Source organism: Cariama cristata, unplaced genomic scaffold (genome assembly GCF_000690535.1).
Source record: "Cariama cristata isolate BGI_N322 unplaced genomic scaffold, ASM69053v1 scaffold2080, whole genome shotgun sequence".
Classification (NCBI taxonomy): Eukaryota; Metazoa; Chordata; class Aves; order Cariamiformes; family Cariamidae; genus Cariama; species Cariama cristata.
This window is the reverse complement of record NW_009596155.1, coordinates 4,366-20,290: the sequence shown is the minus strand read 5'-3', so window position 1 is coordinate 20,290 and position 15,925 is coordinate 4,366. Positions and strand designations below refer to the sequence as shown.

Below are 15,925 nucleotides of genomic sequence, written 5' to 3'. Positions count from 1 at the left end.
AAAAAAAAAAAAAAAAAGTGGGTTAGTATTTGCAGAACTTGGATGATGGCTTCTCAGCAAGGAAAGTCTCAGGTGTCGGGAGGGCAGGGGGAGGGAAAGGTATGGTAAACACTTTTTTTAAAATATTGCAGGGTTTCCCCAGTGTTTAACAGAACTAGGAGAAAAAAAAAAATTCAAGCTTAAATTTTGAACCCAGTAATCTTAATTTTGTAATGGTGCTGTCAGTTGTGTTCTTTTAGCAATGCCTCTTTTAAAAAAATTTTAAGGGAAAACTAACTCTGTTTGCATAAGAACAATCCAGATGTTGGGACCATTTATTACCAATTAAATCACATTTCTCATGGTTGGAGGGAGGGACACTGCAGTTATAGTGCATGTTGAGTTGTTTAAAACAGTTAAAAATAAGTTTTAATTTGTATTTTTCAAGAGGAGAAAATGGAAGCTGGATTCCAAACAGATGGGTTTGCTTGGGTTTTTTTGATCGGACATCCAGTAAGATCTATGCCAAGGAACTGTCGCTTCCAAAATATCTCCAGGGGCCGCTTGTGTCAAAGTGGTGCGGCCCAGGGCCCACCCGAATGGCGCTCGGCTTCACGTGGTGGAAGATGGGGAATTTGAATCGCTGTCTGTGTCGTGAAACCAGCTGTCTCTTCTCGGAGCAGCGAGCCATTTTCCTGTTTCCGAGTTTAAATTGAGGTGGTAATAAGAAACACTAACAGGTTTTTCATAGCGATGAATTTAGCAGCGTTTTAACACCAAAGTCGCTTTGGACCAAGACAGAATTATTACTAACTGAACACCGGTCTTTGAGGCAGGATCAACAAGCAGCACCTGAATCTGGGTGTAATACGAAAAGCTGCTTTTTTTAAAAAACAAAAGCACATTCCACGTTAGTAGGTAAGCAAACTGTGACAAAAATAGGCGAGTTGATGGCGAGTCGATAGAGGCAAACAGTCCAGGTTTTATTTTCAAGAGCAGCAAGTGAACTGTAAATATTTTAATGTTAGTTTGCCCATATGTGATCTGAGATCATGGTAAGTGAGAGGAAGTTTCCCGACGACAATTAATGTGTCAGAAATGTTAAACTATGAAACCAGCTGCAATCCACCACATAGATCACTCTTGTAATATGTGTTATGGGTCCATTTCTCCTGGAATAGTTTAAACTGAAGCAGTTTCTCTGTTTTGGAGATTTTTGTAGTTAATTTTAATTTTAGCTATTGTTTGGAAAAAGATGGGCTGTCTGTGTAGATATGAAGTATAGTTTTTTTCCATAAAACAGAAGTTTATTTTGTATTAAAAATACCACTGTACTTGTTTTACACCATTTGTATACATGTGGTGATATTAATGCTGAACTGTAAAATTCAGGAATTAAAATGTGACCCTGTAATTCCATAATTACTGCTTTGGTTTGGTTTGTTATACATGGTAAGTTAACTCGGAATTTTCAATGTGGCCGTTTTAGAATATTTTTTAAGAGTAGTTATCCATGCAGTTTTAAAAGTAACTCTATACCACTAGATGAAATCCCAAAGGGAACGTGCGAGTTCTTCCCAAGGCGTAAGCTAGACACAAGCGTTCCGATGGATGACAGTTCACGTGCGTGGACCTGGGGACAATGACGTTGCCCGTCGCGGGCTCCAGGCAACCGAGAATGAGACTCCGTATTTTTCACCTCTGCGATGAAACGCCCCGTCGGCTCCCGAGGCGGAGGATCTGAGGAAGCGCTCGCTGGTAAAAGCGTGGCTGCAGCATCATCATCGTGTGCTCACTCTCCTGCCAACGATCGTCTGGTTGTCTTCCTGATGAGTCTTTCCTCTCCATGGGTAACGCTGATTAACTTCCTCCAGCGCTACACAGGCTGCTCCAGCAGCAGAGTTACGCAGTACGTGCCTTTACTAACCGGAGGCTGACAAAACTGCATCACCTGGCGTGCGGACCTGGGTTGTCCTGATTCTCTCTAGCAGCTACCCAAAACACAATCGCGGGGGGGCTCCGACGGAAGCATGCGAGTCCTTACTTCGTGTTCCCCACCACCCCAGCTCTTCCCCGAAGTACTGTCAGGAGCTTTAACAATACATTCAGACCAAGATGAGGGGTTTTTTACAGCAAAAACAAGAATGTCATGAATTTTTATAGTTACTAGAAAAAGACTCTGTAAAGTGGCATTAGATGTCCCATTTAGAAAAGAAAAGAAAAAAGAAAATCCCTGTAGAAGGTGACATGCAGCAGCACCCTTTCTAACTGGCTCTTGTCTGGGGCTGTCAGCTCCACCGATGCTCTGACCTGGTCGGTGCTGCCGGGGTTCTGCCTGCGGGCAGCCGTGTTCCCGTGCCTGGGGTCCTTCCGCTACCGCTCTTTTTGGAAAAGAACATCTGCCAACATGTATCAGTTATAAATGCTATTTTAATAAAAAGTTACGTGAAACTTGAATTGGTTGGGTGGTTTCTTTTAATGGGAGTTACTGTTGCAGGCAGGTGTGTAATGAGGTGGTGCAAAGGATGGCCTCTTGCCCTGCTTCATTTTAAGTCTGTCCAAGCCAAACCAGGAGACAAGATTCTAGATTTCTTTGAATCTCGTGACATCCCTAGCTTTGCAACTAAAGCACTTATTTTTACTTAAACTTGCATTTATAGCAAAATTGGACCTAAGGACTGGTAAACTGCCCCAAAAGTCTGTAAACCAAAGTAATCCAGAGTGAATATGTAAATGTCTCAATTCCTATTACCTGTTTCTCAAAAATAAGATGGTCATAGTTGCACTTTGTTGTGAAATTAGACTTTATTACATTATGCAGCTGAAAAATAGTAATTTGTTTATAATATTCTAATAAAGTTCTATAATTTTAAAAATAAAAAAGTTTACATTTCTAACTCACTGAGAGCTGTTCACATAGGACTTATTTTAACAGATCTCAATATCTGCTTTTGTTCTATGTAATACCAGGTGCCTGAGGCCAGTAGTTCAGGAAATCTGTACGCTGCAGGGATGGTGAAGGGCCTCACTGTTGAGCGTGTTCCAGTGAAAGTCAGTGAGTTTCCAGCATTGTGGAAAATAAGCGTTTTTAGTGTTGAAATACTTTAAAATATTTATATATAAAGTACTGAGTTGCTTGTCTGAAAGTTCTGTAAAACTAGGTGTAATGTTGGAAAACAAATCCATTCAATTATTGATTATATAATTTATTCTAAAAACATACTTAGGTTCTTGGGGTCTGCAATGAGCTGCTTAAAGTTACCGCTTATTGATAACTTCTTCTTTTAGTTTTTCTGCAAGCATTTTCCTCTTCTGTAGTAATCTTTGCTTCTCTTCTGACATTTCCTAAAAGCAAAGTAAAAAATAATATTACTGTGTTTCTTGAGAAGTGGATCGCAGGATGTGGATGCCTGGCTCTTTACATCACTCCGCCTTTTTTCCACTGCGCTGTACCAGTCTTTTTGAGAGGACGACCCTCAGCTTGACCTGGTGCTGCTTGCTTGTTCTGGAAGGTCCCCAGTCAACAAAGTATTTTGGGCACATTCTGAGCCTAACAAAATGCTCAGCAACTCTGAAAAATACCTGTGGCAATAGAAAGTCCTTGGTCTGAAGTATGTGCTCAGTGAGCAAAAGTAGTGACTTTTTTTTTTTTTTTTTAAACATAACTGTTACCACATTGTTTGGGGGGATTTTAAGGTCTTCCACTACTTTCCTGTCCTGCTTTTGGCTGGGATAGAGTTAATTTTCTTCCTAGTAGCTGGTACAGTGCTGTGTTTTGGATTTAGGACGAGAATAACGTTGATAACGCACTGATGTTTTAGCTGTTGCTGAGCAGTGCTTACCCTAAGTCAAGGACTTTTCAGTTGCCCCGGCTCTGCCAGCGAGGAGGTGCACGAGAAGCTGGGAGGGAGCACGGCCAGGACAGCTGACCCCAACCAGCCAAAGGGATATTCCATACCATGGAACGGCATGGCCGGTATAGAAACTGGGGGAGTTGGCCGGGAGGGGACAATTGCTGCTCAGGGACGGGCTGGGCATCGGTCAGCGGGTCGTGAGCAATTGTGGTGTGCATCGCTTGCCTTTCTTGGGTTTTATTCTTTTGTTTTATTCCTTTTCATTACAATTATCATTATTATATTTTTTTATTATCGTTAGCATTATGTTTTATTTTACTTCAGTTATTAAACTGTTCTTATCTCAAACTGTGATTCTTTTCACTTTTTTTGGATTCTCCTCCCCATCCCACTGGTTAAACCATGACGTTTCCTCATTTGTGTTGAGTTTTGAAGCATTTCTTCTCATGTAAGTGTAGATCAGACCTATTTGTGGTAAATGCATTAAGTCACATTAACTCATAACAATAACAAGAAAAAGGTTGGTTGGTTTTTTGGTGTTGTTTTTTTTTTTTCCCCTGAGAAAGGCTTCTATATTGGTAGGGATTTTACCTGTCATAGGATTCTTTTTATTTTTTTTAATGTCTCTACTTTCTTTCCCCAGTAGGATTTACTTCTTTTTTCCTAAACTAGATTTTCTATCAGGCCCGTGGTGCAAGGCTTTTTGTGACTCTAGCACTTGTTTTAAGTCAAGGAACACATCAGTCAATTCTCTCAGTAACTTCATGCACGTCTCTGAACAGAGAACAGCCTTCGGACAAAAAAGAGACCTTGAAGACCGGGCAACCGCCAACAGGGCACCCTTCTCCTGTCCTGTGCTTCCAGCCCTCCCGCAGACTTGGGGTTTTATATCGGAGGGAACTGGGTAGACAACAGCAGCATCCACCCTTCAGAGTGCCTTGTCGTTCTAAAAGGTATCATCATCATCACCACGTCGCTTCTCTTCCAGTGGTTGATGGATAGAAATCAAGGATTTCTTCATTTGAAATAGGCACAAAACTCTCCAAAGAGAACAAAAGAACAGAGCAAATTTGTTACCTCTGTAAAGTAAGACTTTGCAAAAGAGAAATGTTTTTCCCATTTCAGCTGGGAAAAAAAAGAGTCCCAGAGATTTAAGAGAGTGCAAACAGTAGGTCACAGATGAGGAGAAAACCAGCATTTTAGCCATTCACAAACTGAAATTAATCATGTGGATTTTATGATACTGAAGCAAAATAACACTAACTCAATCACTAAAACGTCTAGCCTCTAAGCTTCTGCAAAACCAGTAACTTGAAAATACCTCCTCTCTACTTGTGTTTGTTTTATCCTGCTACAATACTGAGCAGCAACATTGACATCTTCACGGATATCATCTGTGGTTTTTATAACGCGGTCAGGATGATTAAAATGTTTGAATCCTTCACCTCTTTAGGAGATGATTCCTCTTCTTTCTGGTCAGTGTTCGTTGGCAACAGTACGTTATTTCTTGACTCTCTCTTTGCAGCCATCAGCATGTCTCGTTTTTTCTTTAGGTAGTCCTCTCGTTGCTTCAGCTGCTGTTTTTCAACTTCTGATAAATTCTGGATTTTTTTTTTTTTAAATAGATTTTGAAATTAATTTTTGGTATGCATGTTCTGTGAGATAAAAGCATTTACATCGTATTTGCCTCCAAAATTACTAGCTGAAAAAAAAATCCCAGTTGAAGTTTCAAGCCAGAGCTGTCTACTAAGAAATTACCACAGGACAAAGGCTGAATGCTGAATTCTATTCTAAAAAGTGAATGATGAGCTGAACTTTATGCAAATTAAACTGGTGAATACCACAAAACAGTGTTTGCATCCTGGTTTTAAAAAACCAAACAAACCAAACCCACCTGATTACAATAATAGAAAAAATATATTTAAATGTAATACTGTCTTAAATATATGTTCTAAATGTAACTCTGTCTTTTGGCATTCTAGTTCTATGTTTGGGCTTTTTTCTTGTTTGTTTGTTTTAAACTTACAGGTCCTTTCATCTCAGCTTTTTGTGCTGCGTTTTCTGAACATTTTCCAGCTGACCTTTTCTTAATGTCTTCTTTCCCTCTGGTACAAGACAGCTGAGGTAAGCTTTCTGTTCCTTTTTGTAACGGGTGTACTGGTTTTAACTCTTCCTTCGCAGATTTCTGAGATTCCTCTAAGCAGCAAATTTACATAGAAAACAATTAGAAAGAATAGAAATATATCAAATAAACAAATAAATCGGTGTTTCTTCCAATATCCAGACATCTCTTCTGATGAAACAGAAAACTTAAAAAAAAAAAAAAAAAAAATCACATTTCTCCCCTTTTTATTAATAAAACTTTCTTTCAAAAAACATAGATGCTATGAAAGCAATTAAATAATGCTTTACATCGTAAGTACCTCTACTGCAATGAATTATAAATTGTCAAATGCTTGGAATGTAATTTTATATTCAGAGTTCCAATAGTCAGTTCATACTGAGATTGCACTTGCCATTTCTGTGGTATGTATGTACATGTACACTGTTGCTGTCCATATCGCAAACACTCAAGCTGGAGAGGTTTGTGTCTTAGCAGTACCTGTGGTACTATGTGATCATAGGACCCTCAGTGTCACTTAACCCACGAACCTGAAAAGATACTGAGAAGAGAAGGGAAGGAGGGTGGATAGTGAACGTACAAATAGACAACGCATCTCAAAGAATGAGTTACTGGTACGTAATGTTTTTTTCTCCTTTGAGAACTTGTCTATATGTACAATCACACTGCGGGTGACTAAGGAACGCTCTTTTCCATCGGGACAATTACTTCAGAATCTTCTCAAAAATACAAGCACCCAGGACCACTCCAGCAGATGCTGTGTCCTTCCCATCGGCGTGATACACGCAGCTCGGTGCCAACACGAGTGCAGCTTTTGAAGCAGCTGCCCTGCGGGTATCCAGAATGGGAAGTGTTCTCCAAGAATGCTGGAAAAGGTCACTTGCACTCCGAGGTGTTGAGCATAACCTTTACTATGAAATTCACCCTTCTGATCTCTCTCTAGTGCCACAAGCTGGGTGGTCAAAGTACAGGAGGAATGGTTTTGCAAGCTCTAATCTGTAAACTATTTGTAAGGGGCTCACCAAAGTGAAAATAAGAAAATTAAGGCAACTACTATTAAATTTGAATTCATTATACAGTGGAAAACTTAAAAGGGGCCCACAAACTGAAATCTTGGGTCTCAAGGTGAAGGGGAAATAGCAAAAGATAATAAAAACGCTGTGTATCTGAAGGAAGAGAAATGCATGGCAGACTGGAGGGAATGAAAAACAAAGGAAAAAAAGTTCTTCCTTTTCCTGACTATGAGAACGGGCTCGTGCAAGGGCCACGTTGCCCCAGCAGCCGATACTCCCTAGGAATGGGATGCCTCCCTGTGCTCAGGTCAAGAAAAGCAAGCTGTCCTGTTCCTCAGTAACGCAGCCCTACGAGTGAGAACACAGAGCCAGGATCTGAGCACAGGTCTGGTGGGCTGTGAGGGTCAGAGACCAACTGAGGTGAGAGAAGAGCCGCTCTTCAGCCACCCTAGAGCAAGGTCCTTGCCGTTTCTGTTCCCAGGGTTGTCCCTGGCACCAAGAGGAAGTCAGTCAAGCACAGGATACCATCCCATTATCTGAGACGAACCTTTAGTTGGGAGCCCATGTTTTAGAAGCAGGCAGTAACAGGCTGGCCTGGAGGCTGGTCCTTGGTTCTGTCTGAGAAAGGGGTCCGGAAGAAGATTCTCCATACAGATTCTTGATTTTTGGCACCACTATCCAAAACCACTTTTCTAAAAGGTGACACCAGAGGATAAGCCGTGACAAAACTTTCTCAGTAGCTATGCTGCCGCAAGACACCAGTTCTACAAGGATGAAGATTTCCAAGGAGCTAGATTTTTTGTAGACCTGTCCCTTCTTTGGCATTTAAAGAGCACGAGAATGCTCAGCACCAGCTGAGCAGGCACCTGGACAGCACAGAAGGGCTGCACTCAGTGCGGAGAAGTCCCGACTCCTGAGCTCCAAGATCTCTGGTCTCTCAAGCACAGGATAAAGTCCTGCCGACAGAGTATTTGTGAGGAATGTGCCTTCCTCCTGAACCAGGAAAACAGCCACTGCAGGACAGACATAGTTTAGTGGTGCCATTGCAAGGTAGCACTACCATGCAAAAGTAAGAGAAGTAGAAGCAGGCTGGGCGAAGAGTGTAAGTATACCTGCAGGCTTTCTGCATACTGCCGAGGGTGGAAGGGAGAGAAGAGTTCAAACAAATGTAACAAAACCTCAGCCGAAGGACAGAAGAGATAAAAGGGAAAAAAAACATATTTAAAAGGTCAGTGACAATTTTTTTCATTTTTTAAAGTTTTGTCATGTGAAAGACACAAACTCAATTCAAAGAACAGAGGGTCCTACAACCACTTCATCTGTTAATGGCCATCAAATGAAAACGCAAGGGGCATGTATGGCCCAAAGGTACCACCAAGGCTAAAAGTACCCAGCTCAAGTGTCTGCGATATGAGAACTTCCAGTGTGAATGCATACAAAGACAAGTACGAGACAGAGGAAAAATATAACTAAAGATAGTACAGACTATTATTTCCTAAAGTTGGAATTATGTTTTTGGAAGTGACCTTAGAATATTAAGTTACAAATTTTTCACAAACTCATAAGACAGCAGATCCCACTGAGATGCAACCTAGTTTTGAAGATCACCTATGTGTACCTATATACATAGATACAAGTGTGTATACATACATACCTGTATGTGTCTGTGCACGTATACACACGTATATATGCTTCTTATCACCTAAGAATCTTCCTGCTCTCCTGGGCAGGTCAGCACCCTTGTGCTTTAGCTACAACTCAAACATACCAAGAGCACTTCCATCACAACCAGTGATTCTTTTTTTCACCTCCCTGACAAAGCACTGGCTTGGTCATGCCCTCCAGTAAATAATTATCTATGAAACAATTCAGATAATTTTCATGAGATAACTTCGGTAAAGTTCAAGACTACTTAAAAGAGCTCTCCTTGGTCTTGTAAGTTGGTAAGTGTCACAATCCCACTCAAAAACAAAAATGTAAAATTGAAAAGATTAAACTGAGTAACAAAAATTTGACCAAAGGCAAAAAGATTCAGTTTGGTGGTCTAAACAATTCAGCTTGAATGAATCTTAACAGTTTAAGGTTGGTTCCTTCAGAAATATTTGATTGCTATCAAGAAATGTTGTACAATTATAAATTAAATCTCTAATGGCCACACACAGGGAGAGAAAGCACAACTTTGTAAGTAAATGATTCACAGTTGCTTACAGGGAACATACTGTTCCTAACAGTAATGGTGGCACAAGCAGAGTAAATTGAAAACAGAAAACTGCTGTTAGGCTCCTGTATTTCTCCTCCAATTGGAGATGACTTAGAACATCACCGAATAATAAAACAACTCAGGTTGGAAGGCATTTCTGCAGGCCACCTAGTGCAAATACCCTGCTCAAAGCAGAGCTAACGTCAAAGCTAGGATGGTTTACTCACAGCCTTATCCAGCCAAGTTCTTAAAATCTTGATACGAGTGGACTCTTTCAATAATATTGCACATGCAGCGTCGCGCTTTCCCATAAAATTACCTAATGGAAATTTTGGAGTTTCTTCAGAATCATTAGCTCCCTCAGTGGATCCCTTAACTTTTACAGCTTCTCTCGAATCTCCTGGAAAACTGTAGGTAACATCTGGTGATTTAAGTTTATCACGTGCCTTAAATTAAAAAACAAACAAAGCCAAGCATTACATTTCCTGGCACTGTACTTAGGGCATTAAACTCTCAAAACAAAGAAAGCTCCCAAAAGAATTTGCAGTTAAAATTGTGTTGTTTACACTACATACTGCATTGTCAAAGTGAACAAAAGCAAACTACTTATTTTGTTTTACTAATAGGAAGGTTCTTACTGGCCTATAGTCATAAATCAGCATTTTTTATTTTAGTTCACAAACCTGTTCTCTAATCAACAAAATTTAGAGTGTTAGATAAATTGATATTTTGTTTCCCAGCTACAAATAGATAATGTAGGGGGTTTTTTTTGCCACACATAGCATATGACTTTCAAGAAGACATCAGTCCACCGGAAAAACCTAATACAGTAAGAGAACCAAGAGCATATACTGAAGTTACCACAGAAATGGAGAAATAATCAGCTGAATGGAAACAACAGGTCTGGATAATCTCTGACACTATTGTTTCACTTCTACAGTTGTCTGGGAAATCTTGACAACACAACCCACCTCTCAAAATAGTACAGCCAGCTGGGATTTGCCCAGAAAATGTCTGCAACTGTTTATCAACCTTCTAATTCATGTCGGAACACCCTAGCATTCATCAAAATATTACATTATTTTGTACTAAAACATTCTCTAACAAAAACATATTATTGAACAATAACTATCACCACCTCTGCTGTTCAGGTGAATTTGAGTGGGGCCTCTGTAATCTGGCTGGTTTATCAAGAATATTAATATTCTTGGCTGATCCATAAAAGATTTGGATAAGCCTGCATTTAAAGACAACTTGAATTCTTAAAATGAACCAAAGCTTGAGTTTCCTGGTTGTTTTGTAAGAAAACGGGTAGAACAGGTGACTCAATTCTGGAAACTATCATTGTAATATGGGAAAGAAGAGTTTTGCCACCACTTTTCTACAGTGTTAGCCACTGGGAGAGGGGTTGAATTTGGTAGAATATCCCGACTGTTCAGGTCTTGCATTCAATAGCATAGCCATCATCTGCACCTGTCATGGGTTGGAAAGTGTCGACCTCTGTAGTAGCTACATTTGGTCTCCAGGTGGTTTCCTTTGTCAGTTCAGGCTGAAGAAACAGTGCTTTCTCTTTTCAAATTTAGCATGCTCAATTTCCTAATGACAGATCAGAACAGAAGAGCGATTCTGCTCCCTTTTGCCACAGCCTACAATTCCAGCTATTTTTATGTTTTCCCAGTGAAGGGGAGGTTTATTACCACGATTCCACTGTAGCTGATTTCAGTTTCAATTTGTTTCTTAGTTGCTGAACGACTGGCAATTTAGCCAGTCCCCGTTTACAGTCAGTTACCTTTCTGCATGGTTTACTCTGACAGAGACCAAGCGATGGTCTAACTTGGAGAGGATTTCAGGTTCCTGGTGATTAGGTTCTGGCAGTATCATGCAGACTTAATGAATAACTATACTGTCTATCAAGTGATCCTTAAAATTCCTGAAGGATTATGAATGCTGTAATCTCTAAGCAGCTTATACTTTGAAGTCTCTTTGATCTTGACAATATTAGTAATTCAGATGTTCTCTGGATCTGAAAGGTTGACATCCGTTACCAGGATTTTCAAATTCAGATACTGAAGAGGGAATATGCTTATCATATGGCTCCACCAAATGGCTGATAGTTAATGGTATCACGTATAGCACTAGTGTCAATGATATCACCAAGAAACACGTAAATAACAGAACAGACCTTTCAAAAAGAAGTGTCAGTAAGATGTTCCTGACAGACCTTTTGTTTGCTTAGGATGGAACACGTTGCCTTAAAGTGATACAGTCAACACCCAGGACAGGAATATCAGAGTATTTCTTAGTCATCAGCATAAGTCATCTGGAAAGGTAAGATACTCACCTCTTCAGTCCTCTTTCTTTCTTGCTCTATTTCATATTCTTCCTTAGATTTTCTGTAACACAAAATACAAGTGAATACTCAAAAATTCTTTAGTATTACTGACTCTTAGGTAAATTTAGCACTGCTTAAATATTTGAGGACTACCAAAACAATTACAAGATAACAGGAATTTGTTAGTATCTAAAATACTTCCACGACTTAAATGAAAACGCATGCTTAATAGAAATAAGTAATTATGATAAACACACAGAACCCAGCATCCTCAAGTTTATCTTTCCCTGTGCAAAAATAATTGTGTAGGAATTTCCAGGGCTTATCTAGCCCTTGTTTCATTTGCTCGTTGAAAGACAGGAAGGGAAGTATTTCCAGAACACAGAGGAAAAATAGCATAATTTAATACAACATGAATGGATTAATCTGCTATTATTTGTTTAAGATTATGGGTTTTATATATATGTGAACTGGGAGTGGAGGAGAATCTATAGAAGTTGTGTCGGTCCTCACACATCTTCTTAGATCATAGCAACAGTCATTGAACACAACTAAGAAGGAAACTGTAGGTCAGAATAAAGCCTACTGCAAAAGCAGGCTTTGCCTTTCCAAGGCTTTAATGTTTAGGGTGTTCCTTGAATGGATTACAGCTACTGTGCTCCTGTTGTCCAGAGAAATCTCACCCAGGTCTAACTTTAGGTCTACCTGGAGATTCAAGGGAGAAGGGAAATGATGGGGCTCTTAAAAGTTGCACATCATTTCGTGCATCACCAAGACAGTTCATCACGGCAGAGCAGTTCTCTCTCAGTCTTTAAATATTCCTGATCACACCCACCGTCTAGCACCATTCATTTTCTCTTAGGTAGGATTTTGACAAGAACATTCACGTCATCTGTAAGATGAAGGCAGTTGCCTGGAAAATGCTGGAAGAGTTAGGTCCTACATACCTTTAGTTTTTATTTTAAAATAATGGACAAAGTAGGACTGATTCATTTTTTACCTTAGAACCTCCCTCAGTATTTTCATTTCTTCTTGTTCAATTTCACTGAATACATCAGAACCCTCTGTCAAACAGTCAGGCAAGACACCTATTAAAAAGCATAGCAAAATTTATGCATTACTCCAAAGAAAATAATTTTGTACTCCATTTGGCATCATTCTTCAGGCAGAGAGGAGAAAGAAAAAAACAAAACTCCACCCATCTAATTCTTCCTCTCTGTAACTGTTTCCAAAAAGCTTCTAGATCCTGGGCATCAAGTTGCTAGAAGCAAAAAGGCAAAGGTTTCTAACTATGAAAGTTTTGACATGAAAGGGTAAAGCATAAGCCATATTCTGCATTGACCATTATATGGCATTTCCTATAGACTGCAATTCAGCCGTGGCTAACCGAACCATTTTCAAGTTTAGCTGTTACATGAAAGTTGAAATTTAAAAATTATTCTCTGAAAAAACATGCACACCGTAGGATGACAAAACAAAATGGTAAAACTAAAGACATGGAAGAAAAGAGTGGGCAGATGAAAATCCTTTCAGAAACATCAACAGAGCAGCAAAGCTGGGTGTAAATTATTTTCTCTTCTTTAAAAACATGCATGCACTAGCATGACAAAGGCCATAACTTCTGCTTTCTATATGGATTTTTCATATGCAGCTGCACAGTGTGAATTGCAAAGTAAGCACAGCAGGTAGTACAGCATCATTTCTATGCAAGTAGCATAATTCAAACTATCAATATTGTCATTGTTGATGAAATTATGTAGTTGCTTTAACACTCAAAATTATCACCAAAATTCTTTAAAAAAAACCAAGTCAAGTTTCACAGAAAAAATTAGACAAACAGAACTGAAAAATCTGTTAATTTAAAAAGGAATATAGACAGCTGTCACTGAGAATACAAGCAAAGGACTAAGTATTGAAATCCTAGTCCCAGTAAAATCAGCTGAATGTTTTTGATTAACTTGAACTGGAACAAAACCAGTATTCTATACTCATTTATGAACAGATTACATAGCCATCAACATAACACTAAAAAGATGGAGAGAAGCGAAACCCTACATTTACCACTTCTTACCATTTCTTTCTTTAATGATTCTAATAGCTTGCAATTGCATTTCAATATTTTTCTGTACCATCATTTTCTTAAATAGTCTAAAATCTTCTGCCGCCAACACTGTTTGCAAAATGGCCTGTGGAGGGGAAGATATGCACAAAATTAAAAATCCTGGAGAAATCATAACCATCTCTGTCTGCTTGAAATTACATTCAGATTTAAATACTGTGGAGCATGTTTTTAATAATTATATTTAATTCTCCTATCTGTCTATTTTTCCAGCCATACAAGTTGAGACAATAGTCAAGAAAATAATTTAATGATTGATGTCTTTAGATCAACATGTCTACAATAATATTATCACAAAACCTGGAGGGTTTCCCAGTGTAAGTGTACAACTGCGATTCATTTGACTTCCTGCACAAATGCGTAAGCTTGAGCGAGGAACGTGCGCTCTGAAGAAGCTTGTAACACATCTAGGAGGAGATACGTCAACAAAGCTCAATTCAAACTGGCAGCAGAAGCTCTCACTCGTCTGCCCAATATACCTGAGACAATTCTGAAATACATTTCTGAGCAGGTGAAGGGCTGGCTAATGATGCTTTGTCTTCTCAAGGCCAATGTTTGTCTTACAGATTTTACTGGTTTATTATAAAATCAGAGGAAAACATCTTTTATTTTATGGAATATGTCTATTGTTTTAATCTCTAAATTTGTCTGCTACTGTAAACGGACTGAAGGCTAACATAAAGCTGACAAATAGGCAAATAAAGGTGTCAGAAACACCCTCAGCTTAGAGATTTGTTTTAGAAATTACAAAGCATAGAAGATGAATCTCAAAAGGTGTCTGACACCACACAAATAATATCTGGCGTTATTTTCAAGATGTGCATTTTTCTGGTCAAAGTTCATAATATAAATAACACATTATGTTTTAGAAACTTGTAGTTTTAACAAGAAAACTTTTCAAAGTTTCATCTCCAACCTGCTATATTAGTGAAAATGTAAAGCTAAAAATTAAATCTATACATTTCTTAACAAAGGAAAATACCTGTGAAGTGTGTGTCTTTGCAAGAGGAGATGAAAAAGCTTCTTGGAATTTCTCTTCATTAATTCCAACTTCTTTAAGATAGTCTTCTAATAATTTTTCAACCTGTAAGAAAGTATAAGCCTTACTTTCTGAGAGGTTTTTCCCTAAGAATCATATGAATTTTTTTCATAATTGTGTATTCTTTTCTGCTGACATTGTATTTTTTAAACTCATAGAAAAATAATTGCAATAGCATAACTGATTTTTCTGATATGACAGGCTTTATTTACTTTCATGAACTGTTCAAAACAAGCATTGTTATTGCTAAATTTGATTACTGCTTAGTTTAGCTTCTCCAATTTCCAATAATCTCACTTCTCTACCTTTTCCCCAGACTCCTGGCTAGTATTCCTCATCATTTTTTGCCCTGTTGGTAAAAGGCTTTTTGCTAGCCCATGTGCCTGAAACCCTTCAGGGTCAGAGCAAAAATGGATGTTGGTCTGTGTTTATTCAATTGATGCTTTTTAATAGCGAGTATTATCAAGCCTTGTTACAAAAAAAAAATTTTTACAAATAGGCGTGCATTGGTTTATAGGTATTTTAAGCATGCTCCAAAAATCTCCTGTAGTTTTTTTCTGATAATTTAAAGTTAATTCAAAAGATGTACCAGACTCATTGGTGAACAAAATACAAGTTACACATGTTCTCAGACATCATGCTGTTTGTCATTTTAACTTGACAGAAAACATGAACATTATCAAGCTTCTAAGTACACTATTTTAGCTAGTGGATGTATTAATTTTAATCAAAAATATGTAACACACCATAACAGATATGACTGTGTGTTAAAGTTTCTTTTCTATGTATCTGGTATTTAACCATAAAAATGCACATGACAACTATGACTCAAAGGATTTCTAAATAACACTTATAACAGGCAATACTAGAAAATTCTCAAAGGATTTCTAAATAACACTTATAACAGGCAATACTAGAAAATTCTAAGTAACAAAGATAATATAACTACTTCAACATGTTAAATTATATTTCTTAGAAATCTATGACAAATAGTGAATAATGCTCACCAGAGCTTGGTACTCCTGATAAATTTCTGTATAAGACAACTTGCTTTCTTCTTCATCATCAAAAACTGGGGGGGGGAAGGGAAACAAACACACATTTTGGAGTTAGTGTACACACTACAAATTAACTTATGCCTTAAAGAGAAAGATTATCCTTTACAAGGTAATATATTTAATCATATGAAAATACAGGCCATGACTGATGATAATAATAATGTATTTTTCCACACAGTCAAGCTAAGCTTGTACTTTTGGTAATTTAA

General features: G+C 38.4%; 1 protein-coding gene across 1 annotated transcript; it reads right to left on the bottom strand.

Moving 5' to 3' along the window:
• Positions 1-3,237: 3,237 nt before the first annotated feature.
• CFAP36 (cilia and flagella associated protein 36) lies at positions 3,238-15,725 on the bottom strand (the record flags this gene model as incomplete). Its single annotated transcript, XM_009704636.1, has 9 exons — positions 3,238-3,324; positions 5,279-5,434; positions 5,860-6,029; positions 9,488-9,614; positions 11,510-11,561; positions 12,501-12,588; positions 13,572-13,686; positions 14,602-14,703; positions 15,666-15,725. Coding segments are annotated over 9 exons (957 nt in total), but the record flags the coding sequence as incomplete, so codon positions are not given.
• Positions 15,726-15,925: the final 200 nt, after the last annotated feature.